Source organism: Salvelinus fontinalis, chromosome 23, assembly GCF_029448725.1.
Source record: "Salvelinus fontinalis isolate EN_2023a chromosome 23, ASM2944872v1, whole genome shotgun sequence".
Classification (NCBI taxonomy): Eukaryota; Metazoa; Chordata; class Actinopteri; order Salmoniformes; family Salmonidae; genus Salvelinus; species Salvelinus fontinalis.
Genome location: NC_074687.1, coordinates 18,889,431 through 18,914,337, shown reverse-complemented (window position 1 = coordinate 18,914,337; position 24,907 = coordinate 18,889,431). Strand labels below are relative to the sequence as shown.

The following is a 24,907-nucleotide window of genomic DNA, read 5'->3' as shown; positions in this document are numbered from 1 at the left end:
AGAGCCAAATTAAAATGTTTGGCATCACTGTCCAACTACATACGTAGGGGAGTGTCTCCACACTCACAAGTTATTTTTGTTCCCCCAGCTTCACTCATTCTAATGTAACATGACTGACCGGCTGTGTCATGTGGAAGTGTTGACCCCAATACTGTGTGTCAGTCAGGAGGTGCTTGTCCTTCAGACTGACTTTTGACCGTGCTGGTCTAAGCAGAATTGTGTGTGTGTGTGTGTGTGTGTGTGTGTGTGTGTGTGTGTGTGTGTGTGTGTGTGTGTGTGTGTGTGTGTGTGTGTGCGTGCGCGCAGAGTGAGTGGGTGGAGGAGTGGGATCAAGAGGCCAAGGTTGATGTCACAGAGCATTTCACAACGTTTATACAAACTGAATCTGACTCATATTGTCAGATTCTTCACTGTTTTAATTCAAACTGATTAAACTGGTTGTTTATAAAGTGTAATTTAGAAAATACCATGTATTCTGTATAAACCTTCCTCCGGGGTACATTATTACAGGTAGGCCTCATTGTCTCACATCAGTGCGAAGGCTGTCTGCACTCACCTTTCTGATAACTCGCAATCACTCATGGGAAAGCTAAAAAGAAGTTTGACTACAATATGCTGTCCTAATATTTGAAAATGTTACCAAGGTGACATCGTCCACTGAACCCCCTTGAATCCTCATAAGAGTCAGAGTTAATCTTAAAACTATAAACCTGTAGCTAATATTGACATTTATTTAATCACAAATTCTTCAATACCCTAATTCTACATTTAGCTAAGGTGTTTTGTGGGTGTAGAATAAGAATTCATGAAAATCTAAATGTGCACGAAAATTAGCTAGCTAGCTAGTGTCTGCTTGCTGGCTGAACCAGTCTCAAAGCAAGGGATGCTAACAACGACAGTTCACACACTCAATGCTGAATACTCCCTCTAGCTAGCTAGTGTAGTGATATTCTAGCTAATAGCACATGAGTTTTCATGATAAGGCAGTTTCTGTTTTGCTGTGATTAGTGAGTTTTGCAGCACAGCTTGACTGCTTTAGGCTAGCTGCGATGTTATTGCGTTGGCCAAATGTTACAAAGTAGCGAGGGACAGTGCCAGGTGTCAGAGTCAGATACATGCTGATTTCTTAGAACAGTCCCATAACTTTGGTTATTCATCAACAAGATTGGCAAAATAGCTACAGTAATGGCCATTCAAACAAGTTATCACTAGGCTCCTAGCTTGGGCAAGTTTGCTCAGCTGATCAAGCAGGGTAGTAGTCAGTGCGTCATAGATACGTCATAGAGTTAGGAACTAGTGTTCGGCAGATGAGCAAAATCTAGATTTTTAGAGATGAGTTCCACGTCCTACAAGACAGATGGTTTGAGGGACGAGCATCGCGTAGGAGTGACACCATCTGACGTGAGACAATGGGTAGGCCCAAGTTAGCTACACGTTAGGTAAATGCCAAGTTTATATCAACAATGACTTATTAATGTTGTTTAAAAAAGATAAGATACAGTAGATGTAACAAGTCACAGTAACATGAATTACCATCTGTAACATGTTAATGTATGTGTGAACATACTTTAGTGTGTGTGTGTGTGTGTGTGTGTGTGTGTGTGTGTGGGTGTGGGTGTGTGTGTGTGTGTGTCTCTCTCTTGCTGTGCACCTCTCCTACTCTGGATCCAGGACACATTCACACACACTGCACCCCAGCGTCCTCGTTGTGTTGACAGTTGCTGATGCCCATGCCGTTGTGGGGGCAGTCAAACACACTGGCCTCTCTGCCTGTGCATCGCAGGTCATCCAACCAGATCCTACCGATTCCTAAACGGATGACAACACAATCCAGAAGCCAAGTCCATGAGATTCAACAATGAACAATGAGAAATGTATTAATTTGTGTGAAAGAAAAGAAAACTCAACCCTGACAGGCTCTCTACACATCCTCACTGGGAACAAAAAGAGAAAACAAAAAAAATGGATTTATCTGATAGTGATAAGGTAGAGGATGGACTCACCATGGCTGGCTGTGAAGACTGTGGAGGCTCGTTGGTACCCCAGCATCTTGCAGATCACTGTCCCGTCCAGAGTGTCGAAGCCGTCGTCACACACCGTACCCCAATGCCCCGACCACATCACCTCCACTCTCCCACGAGTCCCCCCGCCAGCGATACGCACATTTGCTGTCACTGGAGAGAGAGACATTTTAAAATAACTTATGCATGCACATGATTAAACATGAATTGTACCGTATTCCAGGCCCATAGACCAATGAATATTCACTTAAATATGCAGGTAAATTAATACATATCATATTTACGTATACAGTATGTCTTAGAGACGAGAGAGTCTATGTCAGATATTGTGGGTAACCTGGCATTAGGGTGAGGTGTAGTGCTGAGTGTGTGTGTGTCTGTGTGACTTCACACACTCACCTGATCCAGCTGCTCTTTCACCCTTCTCTCCACGTGGACCTAGTGGTCCGGGACTTCCCGGCAACCCTGGAAATCCTAGGACATGAAGAGGTTGAAATTAAACATACACACATTTGTTTTACTATCCTTGTGGGGCCCAAACAATTGATTCCCAATCAAAATCTTATTTTCCCTAACCCTAACCCTAACCCCTAACTCCTAATCCTAACCCTTATTCTATCCCTAACCCTAATTGTAATCTTAAACCTAACCCCTAAACCTAAAATAGCATTTTTCCTTGTGGGGACCGGCAAAATGTCCCCACTTGTCTAAATCTTCCTTGTTTTACTATCCTTGTGAGGGCTCCTGAGTGGTGCAGTGGTCTACAGCACTGCATCTCAGTGCTAGAAGCATCACTGCATACACCCTGGTTCGAATCCAGGCTGTATCACAACCGGCCGTGATTGGGAGTCCCATAGGGCGGCGCACAATTGGCCCAGCATCATCCGGGTTTGGCCGGTATAGGCCGTCATTGTAAATAAGAATTTGTTCTTAACTGACTTGCCTAGTTAAATAAAGGTAAAATAAAAAAAGGAAAAATAATAATAATAATAATTCTGGTCCGCACAAGGATAGTAAAACCACACACACACACACACACACACCCACAAGTCCTCTTGTTCCATTAACACCAGCAGGTCCTCTTGGTCCTACGGAGGAAGAACAATAACCACAGATTTATCCCCAAAATCATAAAGGACACTTCATATGATTAAAATAACACTTTACAGTAGGAGAATATATAAAATTGTCATTCCTGTAATCAACAGTTTGAAGGACATGACGATGAGGGTCCCATAGCTCAGAGACAGGGTGAAATTCACCTTCAGGTCCTATGGGTCCAGGTAGTCCTGTCGGCCCTGTGTCACCCTTCAAATCAGGGGCCCCCTGTACTCCATCACGCCCCTGGGATCCTGACAGATTCACAGCACACTGTCACACTCACTCTACAATGTGGAGGCAATACAGTACAGCACTATGTCACACTCACTCTACAATGTGGAGGCAATACAGTACAGCACTATGTCACACTCACTCTACAATGTGGAGGCAATACAGTACAGCACTATGTCACACTCACTCTACAATGTGGAGGCAATACAGTACAGCATTATGTGACACTCACTCTACAATGTGGAGGCAATACAGTACAGCACTATGTCACACTCACTCTACAATGTGGAGGCAATACAGTACAGCACTATGTCACACTCACTCTACAATGTGGAGGCAATACAGTACAGCACTATGTCACACTATGTCAAACCCTGTGCTACCCAGGAGCACGAGTACAGGACATAATAAGGCTGCTTCCGACTGTTCTACCACAGATGCCGGGAGCTGACACTGTCGTAGTCCATGTGGGGTCAAACAACATCAGGAGGCTAGCTTGGAACATTTGAAAATGGATTTTAAAGAACTGATTTTAGTATTAAAAGACTCCAAAATACAGCCAACAATTTCAGGTCCAGTACCATCGTTGAGCCGCGGGTATGAAAGATTCAGAAGACTGCTGGCATTACTCATCTGGCTAAAAGACTACTGTAGCTCTGCTGGAGTCACTTTTATTGATAACTTTGACACGTTCTGGAAACAGAAGATACTCTACAGGAATGACGGAGTCCATCCAAATCATCTTGGCTCCTGGACCCTGTCCACGCATTTCAAGGCTGCACTGAAACAATGCTCAGTTAATCCCTACCATTGTGACAAAGCGTTGTCGTAATGCTGCATCAAATGTACATGATCTTAGGGGCATTGACAAACAAAATGCAAGTAATTTCATTTATGTACCCCTAATTGCACCAAATACATCTGTTTGTCCTACAGCTATTGTAAGCAGTAATCATGAGCCTATAAACCAGAGTTACACAGTTAACACTGAGGCGGTGTGCAATAGTAGGAAGACCACTTTATACAGCTCACCCTGCACTATCAACTCCAATGTAAATAACATGAGTAAGTCTACATCTGAAAAGCTTCCCAGTAAAGCATTAAAAACAATCAAGCAACCCAGAAAAGTGGTAAAAATAGCCATATTAACATGCAGCCTGAGAAACAAGGTCCATGAAGTCAATAACTTGCTTGTAACAGATGATATTCATATTCTGACTATCTCTGAAACTCACTTAGATAATACCTTTGATGATAGTGGTAACAATACATGGTTATAACATCTACTGAAAAGACAGAAATGCCAACGGAGGCGGTGTTGCGGTCTATATTCAGAACCAGATTCCTGTGAAGCTTAGATATGATCTAATGTTAAATACTGTTGAAGTAATATGGCTACAGGTTCATCTGCCTCACCTAAATCCCATTCTGGTGGGAAGCTGCTATAGACCACCAAGTGCTAACAGTCAGTAGCTGGATAATATGTGTGAAATGCTTGATAATGTATGTGATATCAACAGAGAAGTATATTTTTTGTGTGATTGAAATATTGACTTGATATCATCAAGCTGCCCACTCAAGAAAAAACGTCAAACTGTAACCAGTGCCTGCAACCTGGATCAGGTTGTCAGTCAACCTACCAGGGTAGTTACAAACAGCACAGGAATTAAATCATCAACATGTATTGATCACATCTTTACTAATTCTGCAGATATTTGTTTTAAAGCAGTATCCAAATCCATAGGATGTAGTGATCAGAATATAATAGCCATATCTCGGAAAACCAAAGTTTCAATGGCTGGGCCTAATATAGTGTATAAGAGGTTATACAAGAAGTTTTGTAGTGATTCATATGTTGATGATGTAAAGAATATTTGCTGGTCTGTGGTGTGTAATGAGGAGCAACCAGACGCTGCACTTGATGCATTTATGAAACTACTAATTCCAGTTACTAATAAGCACACACCCATTAAGAAAATGACTGTAAAAACTGTTAAATCCCCTTTGATTGATGAGGAATTGAAAAATTGTATGGTTGAGAGGGATGAGGCAAAAGGTATGGCAATTAAGCCTGGCAGCCCAACCGATTGGCAAACGTGCTGCAAATTAAGGAATCATGTGACTAAACTAAATTTAAAAAAAAATAAACTTCACTATGAAACAAAGATACATTATATAAAGAATGACAGTAAAAAGCTTTGGGGAACATTAAATTACATTTTGGGAAAAAAAGCAAACTCGGCTCCTTCATTCATTGAATCAGAATGTCACGATCGTTCTCCTCCTCTTCGTCTGAAGAGGAGAAGCATGGGTCGGACCAATACGCGTCAAGGTATGCAGTCATAATGAATTTATTTAAATGAAAGACGAACACTTAATACAAACTATACAAAATAACAAAACGACCGTGAAGCTACAAACGTTGTGCATAGACAGACAGGCTACAAACGTTCTGACATAGACAATTACCCACAATTAATGAGAGCCTATGGCTACCCTAAATAAGGCTCCCAATCAGAGACAACCGACATCAGCTGTCTCTAATTGGGAACTCATTCAGGTAACCATAGACTCTTCTAGATCACTCACCAACATAGACAACGCTAGACATCTACACTAAACACAAAACCATATTTTACACCCCATAACCCCTTTACCAAATAAACATCCAAAACCAACAAAACATAAACATTACCCATGTCACACCCTGACCTAACTAAAATAATCAAGAAAACAAAGAATAATAAGGCCAGGGCGTGACATAACCCCCCCCTTGAGGCGCGAACTCCGGGCGCACCATACACAGTCTAGGGGAGGGTCTGGGTGGGCTCCCCTCCACGGTGGCGGCTCCGGCTCTGGTCGTAGTCCCCACGTCACCACAGTACCTAACCACCTCCTAGGCCTCCTCCAAACGACCCCCCTCCACATTAACCCCATTGCATTAAGGGGGAGTTCCGGACTAAGGGACAGCTCCGGACTAAGGACCAGTACCAGGGTAAGAGGCAGTACCAGGGTCAGGGGCAGTACCAGGGTCAGGGGCAGTACCAGGGTAAGGGGCAGCACCAGGGTAAGGGGCAGCACCAGGGGAAGGGGCAGCACCAGGGGAAGGGGCAGCTCCGGACTGAGGAATGGCAGCTCCGGACTGAGGAATGGCAGCTCCGGACTGAGGGACTGCAGCTCCGGACTGAGGGACTGCAGCTCCGGACTGAGGGACGGCCCATGGCTGGCTGACAGATCTGGCTGCTCATGGCTGGCTAACGGATCTGGCTGCTCATGGCTGGCTAACTGATCTGGCTGCTCATGGCTGGCTAACTGATCTGGCTGCTCATGGCTGGCTGACGGATCTGGCTGCTCATGGCTAGCTGACGGATCTGGCTGCTCATGGCTAGCTGACGGATCTGGCTGCTCATGGCTAGCTGACGGATCTGGCTGCTCATGGCTAGCTGACGGATCTGGCTGCTCATGGCTAGCTGACGGATCTGGCTGCTCATGGCTAGCTGACGGATCTGGCTGCTCATGGCTGGCTGACGGATCTGGCTGCTCATGGCTGGCTGACTGATCTGGCTGCTCCTGTCTGGTTGGCGGCTCTGGCAGATCCTGTCTGGTTGGCGGCTCTGGCAGATCCTGTCTGGTTGGCGGCTCAGGCAGATCCTGTCTGACGGACGGCTCTAGCGGCTCCTGTCTGGCTGGCGGCTCTAGCGGCTCCTGTCTGGCGGACGGCTCAGTGGGCTCATGGCAGACGGGCGGCTTTGCAGGCTCATGGCAGACGGGCGGCTTTGCAGGCTCATTGCAGACGGATGGCTCAGATGGCGCTGGGGAGACGGATGGCTCAGATGGCGCTGGGGAGACGGATGGCTCAGATGGCGCTGGGGAGACGGGCAGTTCAGTCATTGCAGTGCAGACGGCAGACTCCTGCCGGCTGAGGCGCACTGTAGGCCTGGTGCGTGGTGCCGGGACTGGTGGCACCGGGCTGGGGACACGCATCTCAGGGCTAGTGCGGGGAGCAGCAACAGGACGCACAGGACTCTGGGGACACACAGGAGGCTTGGTGCGTGGTTTAGACACTGGTGGTAAAGGGCTGGAGACACGCACCATATAGCTAGTGCGTGGAGGAGGCACTGGTGGTACTGGGTTGGGGCGGGGAGGTGGCGCCGGTAATACCGGACCGTGCAGGCGTACTGGCTCCCTTGAACGCCGAGCCTGCCCAACCTTACCTGGTTCTATGCTCCCCGTCGCCTGACCAGTGCGGGGAGGTGGAATAACCCGCACCGGCCTATGTAGGCGAACCGGGGACACCATGCGTAAGGCTGGTGCCATGTACGCCGGCCCGAGGAGACGCACTGGTGACCAGATGCGTTGGGCCGGCTTCATGACATATGGCTCAACGCTCAGTCTAGCCCGGCCGATACGTGGAGCTGCAATGTACCGAACCGGGCTATGCACGCGTACAGGAGACACCGTGCGCTCTACTGCGTAACACGGTGTCTGCCCGTACTCTCGCTCTCCACGGTAAGTACAGGGAGTAGGCGCAGGTTTCCTACCTGACTTCGCCACACTCCCTTTAAGGCCCCCCCCAAGAAATTTTTGGGTTGTACTCACGGGCTTCCAGCCTTGTCTCCGTGCTGCCTCCTCATATCGCCTCCTCTCGGCTTTCGCTGCCTCCAGCTCTTCACGAGGGAGGCGATATTCTCCAAGTTGATCCCAAGGCCCCTTACCATCCAGTATTTCCTCCCATGTCCAGAAATCCTTTGTTGTTAGGTCCTGTTGCCGCCTTCCATGCCGCTTGGTCCTATGGTTGGGTAATTCTGTCACGATCGTTCTCCTCCTCTTCGTCTGAAGAGGAGAAGCATGGGTCGGACCAATACGCGTCAAGGTATGCAGTCATAATGAATTTATTTAAATGAAAGACGAACACTTAATACAAACTATACAAAATAACAAAACGACCGTGAAGCTACAAACGTTGTGCATAGACAGACATGCTACAAACGTTCTGACATAGACAATTACCCACAATTAATGAGAGCCTATGGCTACCCTAAATAAGGCTCCCAATCAGAGACAACCGACATCAGCTGTCTCTAATTGGGAACTCATTCAGGTAACCATAGACTCTTCTAGATCACTCACCAACATAGACAACGCTAGACATCTACACTAAACACAAAACCATATTTTACACCCCATAACCCCTTTACCAAATAAACATCCAAAACCAACAAAACATAAACATTACCCATGTCACACCCTGACCTAACTAAAATAATCAAGAAAACAAAGAATAATAAGGCCAGGGCGTGACACAGAAGCTCATTCATCACAAAGCCCACTGATATTGCAAACTACTTTAATTACTTTTCATTGGCAAGATAAGCAAACTTAGGCATGACATGCCAGCAGCAAACGCTGACACTACACATCCAAGTATATCGGACCAAATTATGAAAGACAAGAATTGTACTTCCGAATTCCGTAAAGTCAGTGTGGAAGAGGTGAAAAAAGTATTGTTGTCTATCAACAATGACAAGCCACCGGGGTCTGACAATCTGGATGGAAAATTACTGAGGATAATAGCAGATGATATTGCCACTCCTATTTGCCACATCTTCAATTTAAGCCTACTAGAGAGTGTGTGCTCTCAGGCCTGGAGGGAAGCTAAAGTCATTCCGCTACCCAAGAATAGTAATGCCCCCTTTACTGGCTCAAATAGCTAACCAATCAGCCTGTTACCAACCCTTAGTAAACTTCTGGAAAAAATTGCGTTTGACCAGATACAATGCTATTTCACATTAAACAAATTGACAACAGAATTTCAGCATGGTTATAGGGAAGGACACAGCACTTACACAAATGGCTGATGATTGGCTGAGAGAAATTGATGATAAAATGATTGTGGGGGCTGTCTTGTTAGACTTCAGTGCAGCTTTTGACATTATTGATCATAGTCTGCTGCTGGACAAATGTATGTGTTATGCTTTACACCCACTGCTATAATGTGGATAAAGAGTTACTTGTCTAACAGAACACAGAGGGTGTTCTTTATTTTATTATTTTTTTTTATTTCACCTTTATTTAACCAGGTAGGCTAGTTGAGAACAAGTTCTCATTTGCAACTGCGACCTGGCCAAGATAAAGCATAGCAGTGTGAACAGACAACAACACAGAGTTACACATGGAGTAAACAATAAACAAGTCAATAACATGGTAGGAAAAAGAGAATCTATATACAATGTGTGCAAAAGGCATGAGGTAGGCAATAAATCGAATAATTACAATTTAGCAGATTAACACTGGAGTGATAAATCATCAGATGATCATGTGCAAGAAGAGATACCGGTGTGCAAAAGAGCAGAAAAGTAAATAAATAAAAGCAGTATGGGGGTGAGGTAGGTAAATTGGGTGGGTAGTTTACAGATGGACTATGTACAGCTGCAGCGATCGGTTAGCTGCTCGGATAGCAGATTTTTAAAGTTGTTGAGGGAGATAAAAGTCTCCAACTTCAGAGATTTTTGCAATTCGTTCCAGTCGCAGGCAGCAGAGAACTGGAAGGAAAGGCGTCCAAATGAGGTTTTGGCTTTAGGGATGATCAGTGAGATACACCTGCTGGAGCGCGTGCTACGGGTGGGTGTAGCCATCGTGACCAGTGAACTGAGATAAGGCGGCACTTTACCTAGCATAGCCTTGTAGATGACCTGGAGCCAGTGGGTCTGACGACGAACATGTAGCGAGGGCCAGCCGACTAGGGCATACAGGTCGCAGTGGTGGGTCGTATAAGGTGCTTTAGTAACAAAACGGATGGCACTGTGATAAACTGCATCCAGTTTGCTGAGTAGAGTATTGGAAGCTATTTTGTAGATGACATCGCCGAAGTCGAGGATCGGTAGGATAGTCAGTTTTACTAGGGTAAGTTTGGCGGCATGAGTGAAGGAGGCTTTGTTCCGGAATAGAAAGCCGACTCTAGATTTGATTTTGGATTGGAGATGTTTGATATGAGTCTGGAAGGAGAGTTTGCAGTCTAGCCAGACACCTAGGTACTTATAGATGTCCACATATTCTAGGTCGGAACCGCCCAGGGTGGTGATGCTAGTCGGGCGTGCGGGTGCAGGCAGCGAACGGTTGAAAAGCATGCATTTGGTTTTACTAGCATTTAAGAGCAGTTGGAGGCCACGGAAGGAGTGTTGTATGGCATTGAAGCTCATTTGGAGGTTATATAGCACAGTGTCCAGGGAAGGGCCGGAAGTATACAGAATGGTGTCGTCTGCGTAGAGGTGGATCAGGGAATCGCCCGCAGCAAGAGCAACATCATTGATGTATACAGAGAAAAGAGTCGGCCCGAGAATTGAACCCTGTGGTACCCCCATAGAGACTGCCAGAGGACCGGACAACATGCCCTCCGATTTGACACACTGCAAAGTAGTTGGTGAACCAGGCAAGGCAGTCATTAGAAAAACCGAGGCTATTGAGTCTGCAAAGTAGTTGGTGAACCAGGCAAGGCAGTCATTAGAAAAACCGAGGCTATTGAGTCTGCCGATAAGAATATGGTGATTGACAGAGTCGAAAGCCTTGGCCAGGTCGATGAAGACGGCTGCACAGTAATGTCTTTTATCGATGGCGGTTATGATATCGTTTAGTACCTTGAGCGTGGCTGAGGTGCACCCGTGACCGGCTCGGAAACCGGATTGCACAGCGGAGAAGGTACGGTGGGATTCGAGATGGTCAGTGATCTGTTTGTTGACTTGGCTTTCGAAGACCTTAGCTAGGCAGGGCAAGATGGATATAGGTCTGTAACAGTTTGGGTCCAGGGTGTCTCCCCCTTTGAAGAGGGGAATGACAGCGGCAGCTTTCCAATCCTTGGGGATCTCAGATGATACGAAGGAGAGGTTGAACAGGCTGGTAATAGGGGGTGCGACAATGGCGGCGGACAGTTTCAGAAATAGGGGGTCCAGATTGTCAAGCCCAGCTGATTTGTATGGGTCCAGGTTTTCCAGCTCTTTCAGAACATCTGCTATCTGGATATGGGTAAAGGAGAAGCTGGGGAGGCTTGGGCGAGTAGCAGCGGGGGGGGGGGCGGGGCTGCTGGCCAAGGTTGGAGTCGCCAGGAGGAAGGCATGGCCAGCCATTGAGAAATGTTTGTTGAAGTTTTCGATTATCACGGACTTATCAGTGGTGACCGTGTTATCTAGCCTCAGTGCAGTGGGCAGCTGGGAGGAGGTGCTCTTGTTTTCCATGGACTTTACAGTATCCCAGAACTTTTTGGAGTTAGAGCTACAGGATGCAAATTTCTGCTTGAAAAAGCTGGCCTTTGCTTTCCTGACTGACTGCGTGTATTGGTTCCTGACTTCCCTGAACAGTTGCATATCACGGGGGCTCTTCGATGCTATTGCAGTTCGCCACAGGATGTTTTTGTGCTGGTCGAGGGCAGTCAGGTCTGGAGTGAACCAAGGGCTATATCTGTTCTTGGTTCTGCATTTTTTGAACGGAGCATGCTTGTCTAATATGGTGAGGAAGTAACTTTTAAAGAATGACCAGGCATCCTCAACTGACGGGATGAGGTCAATATCCTTCCAGGGTACCCGGGCCAGGTCGATTAGAAAGGCCTGCTCGCAGAAGTGTTTCAGGGAGCGTTTGACAGTGATGAGGGGTGGTCGTTTGACCGTGGACCCGTGGCGGATACAGGCAATGAGGCAGTGATCGCTGAGATCTTGATTGAAGACAGCAGAGGTGTATTTGGAGGGCAAGTTGGTCAGGATAATGTCTATTAGGGTGCCCATGTTTACGGATTTAGGGTTGTACCTGGTGGGTTCCTTGATGATTTGTGTGAGATTGAGGGCATCAAGCTTAGATTGTAGGACTGCCGGGGTGTTAAGCATATCCCAGTTTAGGTCACCTAACAGAACAAACTCTGAAGCTAGATGGGGAGCGATCAATTCACAGATGGTGTCCAGGGCACAGCTGGGAGCTGAGGGGGGTCGGTAGCAGGCGGCAACAGTGAGAGACTTATTTCTGGAGAGATTAATTTTTAAAATTAGAAGTTCGAACTGTTTGGGCATAGACTTGGAAAGTATGACAGAACTTTGCAGGCTATCTCTGCAGTAGATTGCAACTCCTCCCCCTTTGGCAGTTCTATCTTGACGGAAAGTGTTATAGTTGGGTATTGAAATCTCAGAGTTTTTGGTGGCCTTCCTAAGCCAGGATTCAGACACGGCAAGGACATCAGGGTTGGCAGAGTGTGCTAAAGCGGTGAGTAATCCAAACTTAGGAAGGAGGCTTCTGATGTTGACATGCATGAGGCCAAGGCTTTTTCGATCACAGAAGTCAACAAATGAGGGTGACTGGGGACATGCAGGGCCTGGGTTTACCTCCACATCACCCGAGGAACAGAGGAGCAGTAGGATGAGGGTGCGGCTAAAGGCTATCAAACTGGTCGCCTAGAGCGTTGGGGACAAGGAATAAAAGGAGCAGATTTATGGGCGTGGTAGAATAGATTCTGGGCATAATGTGCAGACCAGGGTATGGTGGGGCACGGGTACAGCGGAGGCAAGCCCAGGCACTGGGTGATGATAAGAGAGGTTGTATCTCTGGACATGCTGGTCTCAATGGGTGAGGTCACCGCATGTGTGGGGGGTGGGACAAAGGAGGTATCAGAGGTACGGAGAGTGGAACTACGGGGTCCATTGCAAACCAAAACAATGATAACTAGCCTGAACAACAGTATGCAAGGAATATTGATATTTGAGAGAGACATACAATAAGGCATAAAGTGATTGCAGGTCATGATTTGGAGAGCTAGCTAAAACAGCAGGTCAGATAACAGCAGCTAGTCAGCTAACACAGCAACAGAAGGTAAAAATGGCGACGACTGGGCAGAGAGGGTCGGATTAACTACACACAGATCCTGAGTTAAGGCACAGAGCCGACAGATAAAACACAAATAAACAGAATGGAGTACCGTGAGTTAATGGACAGTCAAGCAGGCATAAGCTATGTAGCCAAGTGATCATAGTGTCCAGGGGGCAGCCGTAGATGGAGTAGTGAGGCCTCCACTAAGCTAGCCCGCGGCGTTTAAAGTTAGTAGCCCGGGGGGGTGGTCTGCTCAGACGGAGGGGGTCTGCTCAGACGGAGGCCGGTCGAGTGCACAGCGGATGGGGTATTTGTCCGCAGACCAGACGTGGTCGTGTCGACAGAGAATCCAAGCCGGATGGCGGTGGCGAAAGAGAGGTTGTGAGTTGTAGAATTGTGTTTGCTAACTGGTGCTAGCTTCGTGATTCAGACAGCTAGTCATGGGTAGCAAGCTAGCAGAAGATGGAGGTCTGTTTTTAGCCACGCCGTGCAATTCCGTCGGTAGATTAGTGGGGTTCCGTGTGGTAGAGGGGACCAATCCAATTGTAAAAATAGTTATAGTGGCCTAAGAAGATTGTTCGATAGACCTGTTCAGATAGCAGCCGATATGCTCAAGACAGCTAACGATTAGCGGGCCGCAGTTAGTATATGGACGTTCAGGTTACGTCGCGATGGAGGGGCCGGTTGAAATACTCCCTCGGGCAGATAACGTCGGTATCCCAGTCGTGAAGGCCCGGTGGGGCTCCGCATCGGCAGTAAAACGGGTCCCGATAGGTGATTGTAGCCCAGGAGTGGCTGATGGAACTCTTCAGCTGGCTAGCTCCGGGATAATTGGTGTTTGCTCCGGAATTGATGTTAGCCGATAGTCACTCGGATAGCAGCTAGTTAGCTGCAAGATCCAGGTGTAAATGTCCAGAGCTTGAGGTAAAAATCCGGGGATATGGAGAGAAAATAGGTCTGGTATGCTCTGGTCTGAGTCGCGTTGTACAAAACTGGCAATAGTTTTCCGAGCTAAAGGATAGCTGATGAGCGCTAGCTGTGGTTAGCTGAACTACTAGCGTTAGCTTGTGAGCTGGCTAACTTCTGGTTAGCTTGTTAGCTTCTGTTGTAGATTTCGGATACGAGGTGAATAATACTTTTGAGGAAGAAAAAAAAAACAGATCCGCACCACATTTGGTGAGGTGGGTTGCAGGAGAGTGTTTTGAAGTTGAGTTTTTAAGAAGAAAATAATATATATATTAAAAGATATGCGAAGAAAAATATATAAAATATATATACACGGGACAAGACGAGGACAATGGACATCTGACTGCTACGCCATCTTGGATTGGATTTAATGGAAGCCTCTCAAATATTATCCAGTTACAATCAGGAATTCCCCAGGGTAGCTGTTTAGGTCCCTTGCTTTTTTCAATTTTTACTAACGACATGCCACTGACTTTGAGTAAAGCCAGAGGGTCTATGTATGAGGATGACTCAACACTACTGTATACACGTCAGCTGCTACAGCGACTGAAATGACTGCAACACTCAACCAAGAGCTGCAGTTAGTTTCAGAGTGGGTGGCAAGGAATAAGTTAGCCCTAAATATTTCTAAAACTAAAAGCATTGTATTTGGAACAAAACACTCACTAAATCCTAAACCTCAACTAAATCTTGTAATAAATAATGTGGAAATTGAGAAAGTTGAGATGACTAAACTGCTTGGAGTAACCCTAGATTGTAGACTGTCATGGTCAAAACATATTGATGCAGTAGTAGCTAAGATGGGGAGAAGTCTGTCTATAATAAAGCGATGCTCTGCCTTCTTAATACTATCAACAAGGCAGGTCCTACAGGCCCTAGTTTTGTCACACCTTGACTACTGTTCAGTCGTGTGGTCAGGTGCCGCAAAAAAAGACTTAGGAAAATTGCAATTGGCTCAGAACAGGGCAGCAAGGCTGGTCCTTGGATGTACACAGAGAGCTAATATTAATAATATGCATGTCAATCTCTCCTGGCTGAAAGTGGATGAGAGATTGACTTCATCACTATTTATGAGAGGTATTGACATGAATGCACTGAGCTGTCTGTTTTAAACTACTGGCACACAGCTCGGATACCCATGCATACCCCACAAGACATGCCACAAGAGGTCTTGTCCCAGTCCCCAAGTCCAGAACAGACTATAAGAGGCACACAGTACTACATAGAGCCATGACTACATGGAACTCTATTCCACATCAAGTAACTGACACAAGCAGTAAAATTTGATTTAAAAAACAGATAAAAACCACCTTATGGAACAGCGGGGACTGTGAATCAACACAAACATTTGCACAGACACATGTATACACACACACAATAACATACGCACTATCCTTACACATGGATTTAGTACTGTAGAGATGTGGTAGTGGTGGAGTAGGGGCGTGAGGGCACACAGTGTGTTGTGAAATCTGTGAACGTATTGTAATGTTTTAAAATGGTATAACTTGCCTTAATTTTGCTGGACCCCAGGAAGAGTAGCTGCTGCTTTGGCAGCAGCTAATGGGGATCCATAATAAATACAAATACAAATACACTCACTCTACAATGTGGAGGCTATAGTGTACAGTACAGATGCAAATGCAAAAATCTGCACAAACTCCCACACAGTCACACAATTAACACCGGGCTCTCCAACCCTGTTCCTGGAGAGCTATACTCCTGTAGGTTTTCCCTCTAACCCATGTTGTAACTAACCTGATTAATCTTATAAACCAGCTAATTATTAGAATCAGGTATGCTAGATTAGGGTTTGAATGAAAACCTACAGGATGGTAGCTCTTCAGGAACAGGGTTCACTAACATGTACAGACACAACCATGCTTGGCCGCGTGAAACAGTCAAACACCAAGTACAAAAAAAGTAGGAATGTATGTACTTGTAAGTCGCTCTGGATAAGAGCGTCTGCTAAATGACTTAAATGTAAATGTAAATGTTATTTACCAGTGTGCCCTTTGATCCCATTCTGGCCTGGTATCCCTGGTAAACCTGTGAAGAGGTTGAGAGGTAAATCTTAGAGGTGGCAGCAAGAGAAAATAAAAAAGGCCAGGTTCAGTTAATTGTTGAGTACAAAAAAATAAGTTGTTTGTAGGTGAGCACTTCAAATACGCAGGTGAAGTATGGAGTATTAGAAAGTAAACGGTCTATAGGTGAGTGTAGTGTTAAGCCCATGCAGACTCACCAATGTGTCCCATATCCCCCTTTGGTCCCTGTGGTCCTGGCAGCCCAGGGGCTCCTGAACAGTTAGTAGCTGCACCGCCTGTACGTATGACACACACAATCAGAGATACTGTATACACACGCACACACAGTGCACACAATATCCACTGAAGAGATACAGTTGAAGTCGGAAGCCATGACATAATTTTCTGGAATTTTCCAAGCTGTTTAAAAGGCACAGTCAACTTAGTGTATGTTAACTTCTGGCTCACTGGAATTGTGATACAGTGAATTATAAGTGAAATAATCTGTATGTAAACAATTGTTGAAAAAATTAACGGTGTCATGCACAAAGTAGATGCCCTAACCGACTTGCCAAAACTATAGTTTGTTAACAAGATAAAAATGATGACTTTTAATGACTCCAACCTAAGTGTATGTAAACTTCCGACTTCAACTGTACATACATACACATTACACAATATTACACCTAACATTTAACATAACTACAGTATTACAGATGTAGGATCTTAATTAGAATTGTCCGGCACAGCAGGAAATGCAAACTTGTAGCGTATTTGAGTTTTACAAAAGGCTTCTACATTTTGAATTTTCCACCTTGAAGTTTCAGACTTGATTTGCCATAACAAATATCAAATAACCCCTACAAAAATGTCCATTAAATAAAATTAACATAATAATTCACATTTCCTGTTGCTGCAGGATTATTTTCCTGCTGTAGCCAACTGGCTCAAATTAAGATCCAACAGCTGTACTGTATGTGTGATAAGAAAAAAATAAACTGTATATGGGTGAAGCAAGTAAACTAAAATAGCTTTATATCCAGTTCTGAATGCATTCACTCAGCACTTTTAACAAAAATGGACAAATTTCACAATGATGATCTGGTGTTATATCGATGTAGGATCTTAATTTTATCACTCTTTTGTTACTGAGAATTTTCCTGCATAGCGCGAAATGCGAACTTGTGGTGTATTCAAGGTTTAAAAAGGCTTCTAACGTTTGTAATTTACACTTTAAATTGTGAGACTTGATTTTCCCTCAAGAAAAATGTATCAACCCCTACAAATAATGTCCATTAATTATAATCCACATAATAATTTACATTTCCTGTTGCTGCAGGATTATTTTCCTGCTGTTGTAAACTGGCTCAAATTAAGATCGTACATATGTCGTTTCTCTATATTACTGTGACAACCGGAACAGAAACTGAGAAGGCTAAAATGTGGAACTATGCCTGCAAATGTTACAACATTTGAGCCAGTCATGATGAGGGATTTTTTTATATTTTTTTAATGTAATTTTAAAAAAATGTACCTTTATTTAACTAGGCAAGTCAGATAAGAATAAATTCTTATTTACAATGATCGCCTACCAAAAGGCAAAAGGCCTCCTGCGGGGACGGGGGTTGGGATTAAAAAAATTAAATAAAGGACAAAACACACATCACGACAAGAGAAATAACACGACACTACATAAAGAGAAACCTAAGACATTAACATAGCATGGCAGCAACACATGACAACACAGCATGATAGTAACGCAACATGACAACAACATGGTAGCAACACAACATGGCAGCAGCACGACATGGTAGCAGCACAAAACAGGGTACAAACATTATTGGGCATTATTTATGACTCTGTTAACCAAAAAGGGGAGTTTGAGTCCATCTCCTACCTATTCCAGGGCGTAAGAGAATAGGGCCTTGTGATCATCAGCCTACTGACAGTGAGGACGATGAAGTAAAAATATCAACTTCCTTTCATGGAGAGAAAGAATAGTATCTGCCTGGGCAGCAGCAGCAGCCGTTTTAACCATCCATCCTACACTATTTTTTATAATTAATTAACACCCCCCCACCCCCCCTAAAACTTTTCAAGAGTTAGGGCTAGTTTTTTAAGCAATTTAAAAAATGCAAAGTCCCGGAGCAAGTTCAGCGAATCAAATATGTATCAAGGCATACTTTATTTGGACTGGCTTTGGAACATCAAGTACACGACGCACGTTTCCTCTGTGACGGATGGGGTGAGAGAGGAGGTAATATTCAATGTCCCTAACACTAAATCACCCAGCTCCACCTGTAGAACTGGCCCATGTGACACTGTCAATAATTAATCTAGCCTCTGTCTCTCAGACAAAAAAAAACACACTAATACCACGGTCCTACCTGTCGACCAAGGAGCTGATTAAAGTTAGTGTTGATGCATGGGTAACTGCCATGGTAAACAGTCAACTTATCCACCATGTTCTTCACAACTCCACAGCTTGAGTTGTATTCCATGTTAGTACTACTGGACTGGTTCCATGTTAGTACTACTGGGCCTACCTGGTGTTCCAGCTGGTCCTTGTTGTCCAGTGGTACCATCTTCACCTGAAACAGTGACTTATTATTGAGTTGATGTACTGTATGGAGATCATTAGTGGTAGAACTACAAGAGAACTCTGTGTTTGCCAGTGGATATGAGCATTAATAAGAACCACAGACTACTAAATGCATTGTTATGACATGAAAGATCAGTAAATATGTCACATTTCCTATTGGCGTTTAGATTAATCTAAAGGTTTGGAGTCAGTTGGAGTAAGGTGAATCACCTTTGAGTCCTGGTTCCCCTGCTTCTCCCTTGGCTCCAGTCTGGCCATCAACTCCAGGGTCTCCTTTTTGTCCTGTCTGACCTGGAACACAGTAACCCTCTCAATATCTACTGTCTCACCTGGAACACAGTAACCCTCTCACTATCACTATCTACTGTCTCACCTGGAACACAGTAACCCTCTCACTATCACTATCTACTGTCTCACCTGGAACACAGTAACCCTATCACTATCACTATCTACTGTCTCACCTGGAACACAGTAACCCTCTCACTATCTACTGTCTCACCTGGAACACAGTAACCCTCTCACTATCACTATCTACTGTCTCACCTGGAACACAGTAACCTTTCGCTAAATACTTATATACAAAAAGAAACATTAAATGTTACTGCATGAATCACCTTAACTTAACATAGAATGTTCACAGATCACTTAATGTATAATGTATGAAACATTATTTAGTCTGATGGATTTGGAATTTCTCTTTGATTGTTTATGTTATTATGAAAAAGACAATCATTGCCTCAAAAAAAAGCCACTTATCCATCCATGTTAGCTGACTGAAAGTGGCAGCCTGATTACCAAACGGGAGTACTTAGCATCACAGGAGGCTGCGGAGGGGATTACGGCTTATTATAATGTCTGGACTGGAGCAAATGGAATGGCATCAAACACATGGAAACCATTGTTTGATGTATTTGATACCATTCCACTAATTCCACTCCAGTCATTACCATGAGCCCGTCCTCCCCAATTAAGGTGCCACCAACCTCCTGTGGTTAGCATCAGTTCTACACTAAGTGTACAGAACATTAGGAACACTGGCTCTTTCCATGACATAGACATGATGTCACCTGTTAAATCCACTTCAATCAGTGTAGATGAAGGGGAGGAGACAGGTTAAAGAAGGATTTTCAAGCCTTGAGACAATTGAGACATGGATTGTGTATGTGTACCATTCAGAGGTTGAAAGATCAAGACAAAATATTGAAGTGCCTTTGAACAGGGTATGGTAGTAGGTGCCAGATGCACTGGTTTGAGTGTGCCAAGAACTGCAACGCTGCTGGGTTTTTGACTCTCAACAGTTTCCTGTGTGTATCAAGAATGGTCCACCACCCAAAGGACATCCAGCCAACTTGACACAACTGAGAGAAACATTGGAGTCAACACCTGCCACCATCCCTGTGGAATGCTTTTGACACCTTGTAGAGTCCATGGCCCGACAAAATGAGGCTGTTAATGAGTGCAAAGGGGGGTGAAACTCAATATTAAGAAGGTGTTCCTAATGTTTTGTACACTCAGTGTATAGTGTGAGGAAGGACGGCATTTTGGTAGGATGACTTATTGAAAAACGTCTGACTCAAACTCGCAGGGTAATCTGTTAGCTTCTGTGAAAGTCCATCCCTGATTGAGACTTCATACAGGGGTAAATGTCAATTCATTGACTAAACAGTGGGTTATTATGAAACAGAGAGGCAGGCCTCCACTTCCTCTGCCCCTGACTAAAGATGACAGGCCATCAGTGCACAGATCATTACTGGACAAATGAGCAGCTGAATGCTAATGCTACAGAGCTACACTGAACAAAAATATAAACTCAACATGCAACAATTTCTAATATTTACAGTTCATTTAAGGAAATCAGTCAACTGAAATAAATAAATTAGGCCTGAATCTATGGATATCACATGACTGGGAATACAGGTATGCATCTGTTGGTCACAGATATCTTTAAAAAAAGGTAGGAGCGTGGATCAGGAAAACCAGTCAGTATCTGGTGTGACCACCATTTGCTTCATGCAGCGCGACACATCTCGTTCGCATAGAGTTGATCGGGGGCTGTTCATCGTGGACTGTGAAATGTTGTTCCACTCTTCAATGACTGTGCGAAGTTGCTGGATATTGGAACACGCTGTCATACACGTCGATACCGAGCATCCCAAAAATGCTCAATGGATGACATGTCAGTGTGTATGCAGGCCATGGAAGAACTGGGACATTTTCAGCTTCCAAGAATTGTGTCCTTGCGACATGGGGCAGTGCATTATCATGCTGAAACAAGAGGTGTGGCGGCATATGAACGGCACGACAATGGGCCTCAGGATCTCATCACGGTATCTACTGTAAGTGCATTCAATTTGCCATCAAGAAAATGCAATTGTGTTCGTTGTCCTTAGCTTATGCCTGCTCATAACATAACCCCACTGCCCCTATGGGGCACTCTGTTCACAACGCAGACATCAGAAAACCATTCGCCAACACGATTCTATCTGCTCGGTACAGCTGAAACCGGGATTAATCAATGAAGAGCACACTTCTCCAGCGTGCCAGTGGCCAGCTAAGGTGAGCATTTGCTTACTGAAGTTGGTTACGACGCTGAACTGCAGTCAGGTCAAGACCCTGGTGAGGATGACGAGCATGCAGATGAGCTTCCCTGAGATGGTTTCGGACACTTTGTGCAGAAATAATTTTGTTGTGCAAACCCACAGTTTCATCAGCTATCTGGGTGGCTGGTCTCAGATGATCCTGCAGGTGAAGAGGCCAGATGTGGAGGTCCTGGGCTGGCGTGGTTACACGTAGTCTCCGGTTGTGAGGCTGGTTGAACGTACTGCCAAATTCTCTAAAACGATGTTGTAGGCGGCTTATGGTAGATAAATCAAAATTAAATTATCTGGCAACAGCTCTGACATTCCTGCAGTCATGCCAATTGCACACTCTCTCAAAATTTGAGACATCTGTGGCATTGTGTTGTGTGACAAAACTGCACATTTTATAATGGCCTTTTATTGTCCTCAGCAGAAGGTGCACCTATGTAACTATCATCCTGTTAAATCAGCTTCTTGATATGCCACACCTGTCTTGGCAAAGGAGAAATGCTCACTTACAGGGATGCAAACACATTTTTTCCCAGAATTTCAGAGAAATACGTTTTTTGTGCATATAGACATTTTCAGTGATCTTTTATTTCAGATTATGATACCAACACTTCACATGTTGCGTTTATATTTTTGTTCAGTGTAGTTTGGTGCTGATCTAGCATTGGCTGTTGCAGTGACGCAGTGATGCTAAAACAATGGAGCAATGCAGTGCTTTTGGTTGACTCACCCCTGTCTCCCTTGTCCACCCTCACACCAGGTAACCCCCTCGCACCAGGTGGACCTAGGGAAACCACGAGGTCAAATAACATGTGAATTACAAGCTTGTGGTGTAAGGGGCGTTTAAACCTCTCTTCCTCTCTTCTGTGGTTGTTGATTTGGCACTAAGGACAAGGGAACTTACCAGTAGGTCCCTGTGGGCCTGGTGAAGCTGCAATACAACAAAACCTTATTATTACCACCAATACACTCTTGTGTTGTAATTTATACTTTGCAAAGCATGATGACAAAAACATAATATGCAAATTTCACACAACACAAGGGTTGATTGCTCTGCACCCCAAGATATGTGTATATCTACATTGATGTGTGCACTCATATTTTATATCAAATGTAAGATATATCAACCTGGTAGGTCCTGCCCATGTCTTACAGTAGCTACCTTTGAGTAATCTGAATGCTTTCACTGAGTCCTGAAGGAGAGTGGTGCTGGCGTTGACCGCACCCAGGTTCGTTCTCAGCTGGCCCAGCTGGCCATCCTCCCCACAGAGGCTAGAGACCTGGGTCTGTAACTTCCCCAGGTATCCTCTGAGAGAGATGGTCTCCAAGCTGGTGTTTCTGGCAAGGGTACGGAGGTCCTCCTCCTGGTCCGTCCCCAGGGGGAGGTGATTGTCGGTCAGCTTCGCTGTTCTGGAGCCAGAGGAGGAGAGACTACTAGACTCCATCGAAAACACTGGGGCAGAGGTGCACATAGAGAGACACAGAGCGTTACTAATATAGGAAGTCATGTGTTACTGCAGGTCAGGATATCATGGAAAATCCTTTTACAACATTAGATAAATGTGTTTGAACCATTTTGGACATGAAACCAAACAATGGTTTATTGTACCTTTGTAAAGGAGGAAGGCATTCAGTGCAGTCAGAAGGACGAGGTAAACGACAATAACATTTAGACATCGCTGTGCTCCTCGGGCCTTGGCGGGTTTTAGATCTGAAACATGTTGACATAAACACAAACAGGATTTATGCTACATTCCAAATGGACCTCTACCATCTACCCCCCCCCCCCCCCCCCCCCCCCAGGCACTCCTGTAGATCTAAAATGATCAGAAGGGTGGAAGCAATAATGCAACCCCCCCCCCCAGCCTATCAGATGGCAAGCTGAAGCAATTATCATGTTGCTTAAAACTATCCAATCCATGAAGTGTCAAGGGGTAGGGATTAAAATTCAGAAAACAGTATCCCATGGAACATGGGGAAATTATCTCAACAAACCCACAGACATGGCTGCCCTCTTCTGGCTATTTCTCTATTTCTGACTCAATGTAGAAAGTCGGGCTGTTGAGCTCAGTAAATTGCACTCATTTACTGTAGGTTGCCACAGCAGGTGCTTGTAGCCAGCGAATATAAAGTTAGAATTCAGTGCTGTCTATAGTCTTCGCACACTGCAATAGCTCTTTGGCTAGACTGGTTCTTTTTTACAATGCACAGACAGTTCTTCTACTTCTCTGTTTCAGTCTCCACCACCACTTTCAGATTGTGTGTACCATAACAATCTTATCCCTCACAGTTATCTATGATAACTTAAAGGTAGACTCAGCTAAATGTTGTTCCCACAAGCAGCACCGCAGATTTTGAGATGAGTGAGATGCAAGACTTCGCTCTCAATCAGTCACACACAGTATCTGCACATTGGTTTGCTTCACGCTGTTACAGTGTGGTAGCCACGGGACCTAAACAGCAGAAAAGTTGATCCTCACGCTTCAATTGTGGAAATTGACCCACTATGCTGTTTACTTTATGCGTCTATGTCATATCGCTGAGTCTACCTTTAATGGTTCTCACAAGGCTTGTCTCCCTGAATGTTTTGAATGTAGTTACAATAAATTAACCACTTACTGTATTGAAGTCCGCCCAAGCCACATTATAATATAATATATGCCATTTAGCAGATGTGTTTATCCAAGCAACTTACAGTCATGCGTGCATACATTTTTATGCACAAGTGGTCCCAGGAATCAAATCCACTAACCTGGCGTTGCAAGCACCATGCTCTCCCAACTGAGCTACAGCAGACCACACTTTGTACCAATTTATAGTGAATTGTATAAAGAACATACTTTGAAATATGAAAGGCCCCATAGGCCCCTAGCACCATGGGTGGAATATAAGAAAAATCACATAAATAGCACACTACTGTTGGATCACCAGGCCTTCAGCGCAAGAAGAACCTATAAGTCAAAATGTTTCCCCTGTGAACCCCAGTTCCTCCCCTGCTTACCACTGCTCTGGAAGGTGTACAGGTCACTCCTGCTCAGTTTCATGTCCATGTCATAAAGTGGGTTACTCTGGCAGAACGAGCTGATGTGGCCCTCTCCTCTGTCTACTGATGTCTCCATGTTTCTCCAAAGTGACAGACAACAGCCCAGAATTCCCCCTCTTATAACAACTCATCATTACGTAAAACACATGGAATCCTCACTTTCTTATAGAACCCCTCCACCACCCGTTTGACACATAACGGAAGTCATCTGATTTGGAGCTGAGGTAGCAAAAAAATTACAAGACATGATACAGTGGTTACAATAATCTATCTATCTATATCAGTAGTTAAAGCTTAGATAAGTGAGTAGATCTGCAAGGTCAGAACATGGCATAGGTCATCTCTCCATCCTATGGAAAAATGTGTAGAATTGCATGGAATTAGCTTTAAAAAAGAAAAAAGCTAAAAATAGCCTAGCTGTTTGACCTCATCTGGAATTTAAGGCAGTGAAAACAAAAGTCAAGCAACATGTAACCCAGCTAGCAAAAGTG

At 44.7% G+C, this 24,907-nt stretch overlaps 1 protein-coding gene across 1 annotated transcript; it reads right to left on the bottom strand.

Moving 5' to 3' along the window:
* Positions 1-395: 395 nt before the first annotated feature.
* On the bottom strand, positions 396-24,647 carry marco (macrophage receptor with collagenous structure). The gene is made up of 14 exons (XM_055878124.1): positions 24,375-24,647; positions 22,983-23,084; positions 22,536-22,826; positions 22,278-22,304; positions 22,104-22,157; positions 18,996-19,076; positions 18,730-18,774; positions 16,402-16,479; positions 16,164-16,208; positions 3,284-3,373; positions 3,065-3,109; positions 2,421-2,495; positions 2,004-2,174; positions 396-1,809 (listed from the first exon to the last, which is right to left on the bottom strand). The coding sequence occupies exons 1-14, from the start codon at positions 24,490-24,492 to the stop codon at positions 1,679-1,681; spliced, it is 1,353 nt and encodes a 450-aa protein (XP_055734099.1). The 5' UTR covers positions 24,493-24,647; the 3' UTR covers positions 396-1,678.
* Positions 24,648-24,907: the final 260 nt, after the last annotated feature.

Excerpts from the sequence above, each read along its gene's own strand:
- marco (XM_055878124.1), bottom strand. The coding sequence starts at position 24,492 with ATGGAGACATCAGTAGACAGAGGAGAGGGCCACATCAGCTCGTTCTGC. Across the intron at positions 3,374-16,163 it reads TGGGATCAAAGGGCACACTG|GATCCCAGGGGCGTGATGGA; the intron begins GTAAATAACATT and ends TGAATCTGTCAG. Across the intron at positions 2,496-3,064 it reads TGGAACAAGAGGACTTGTGG|GATTTCCAGGGTTGCCGGGA; the intron begins GTGTGTGTGTGT and ends TTCATGTCCTAG.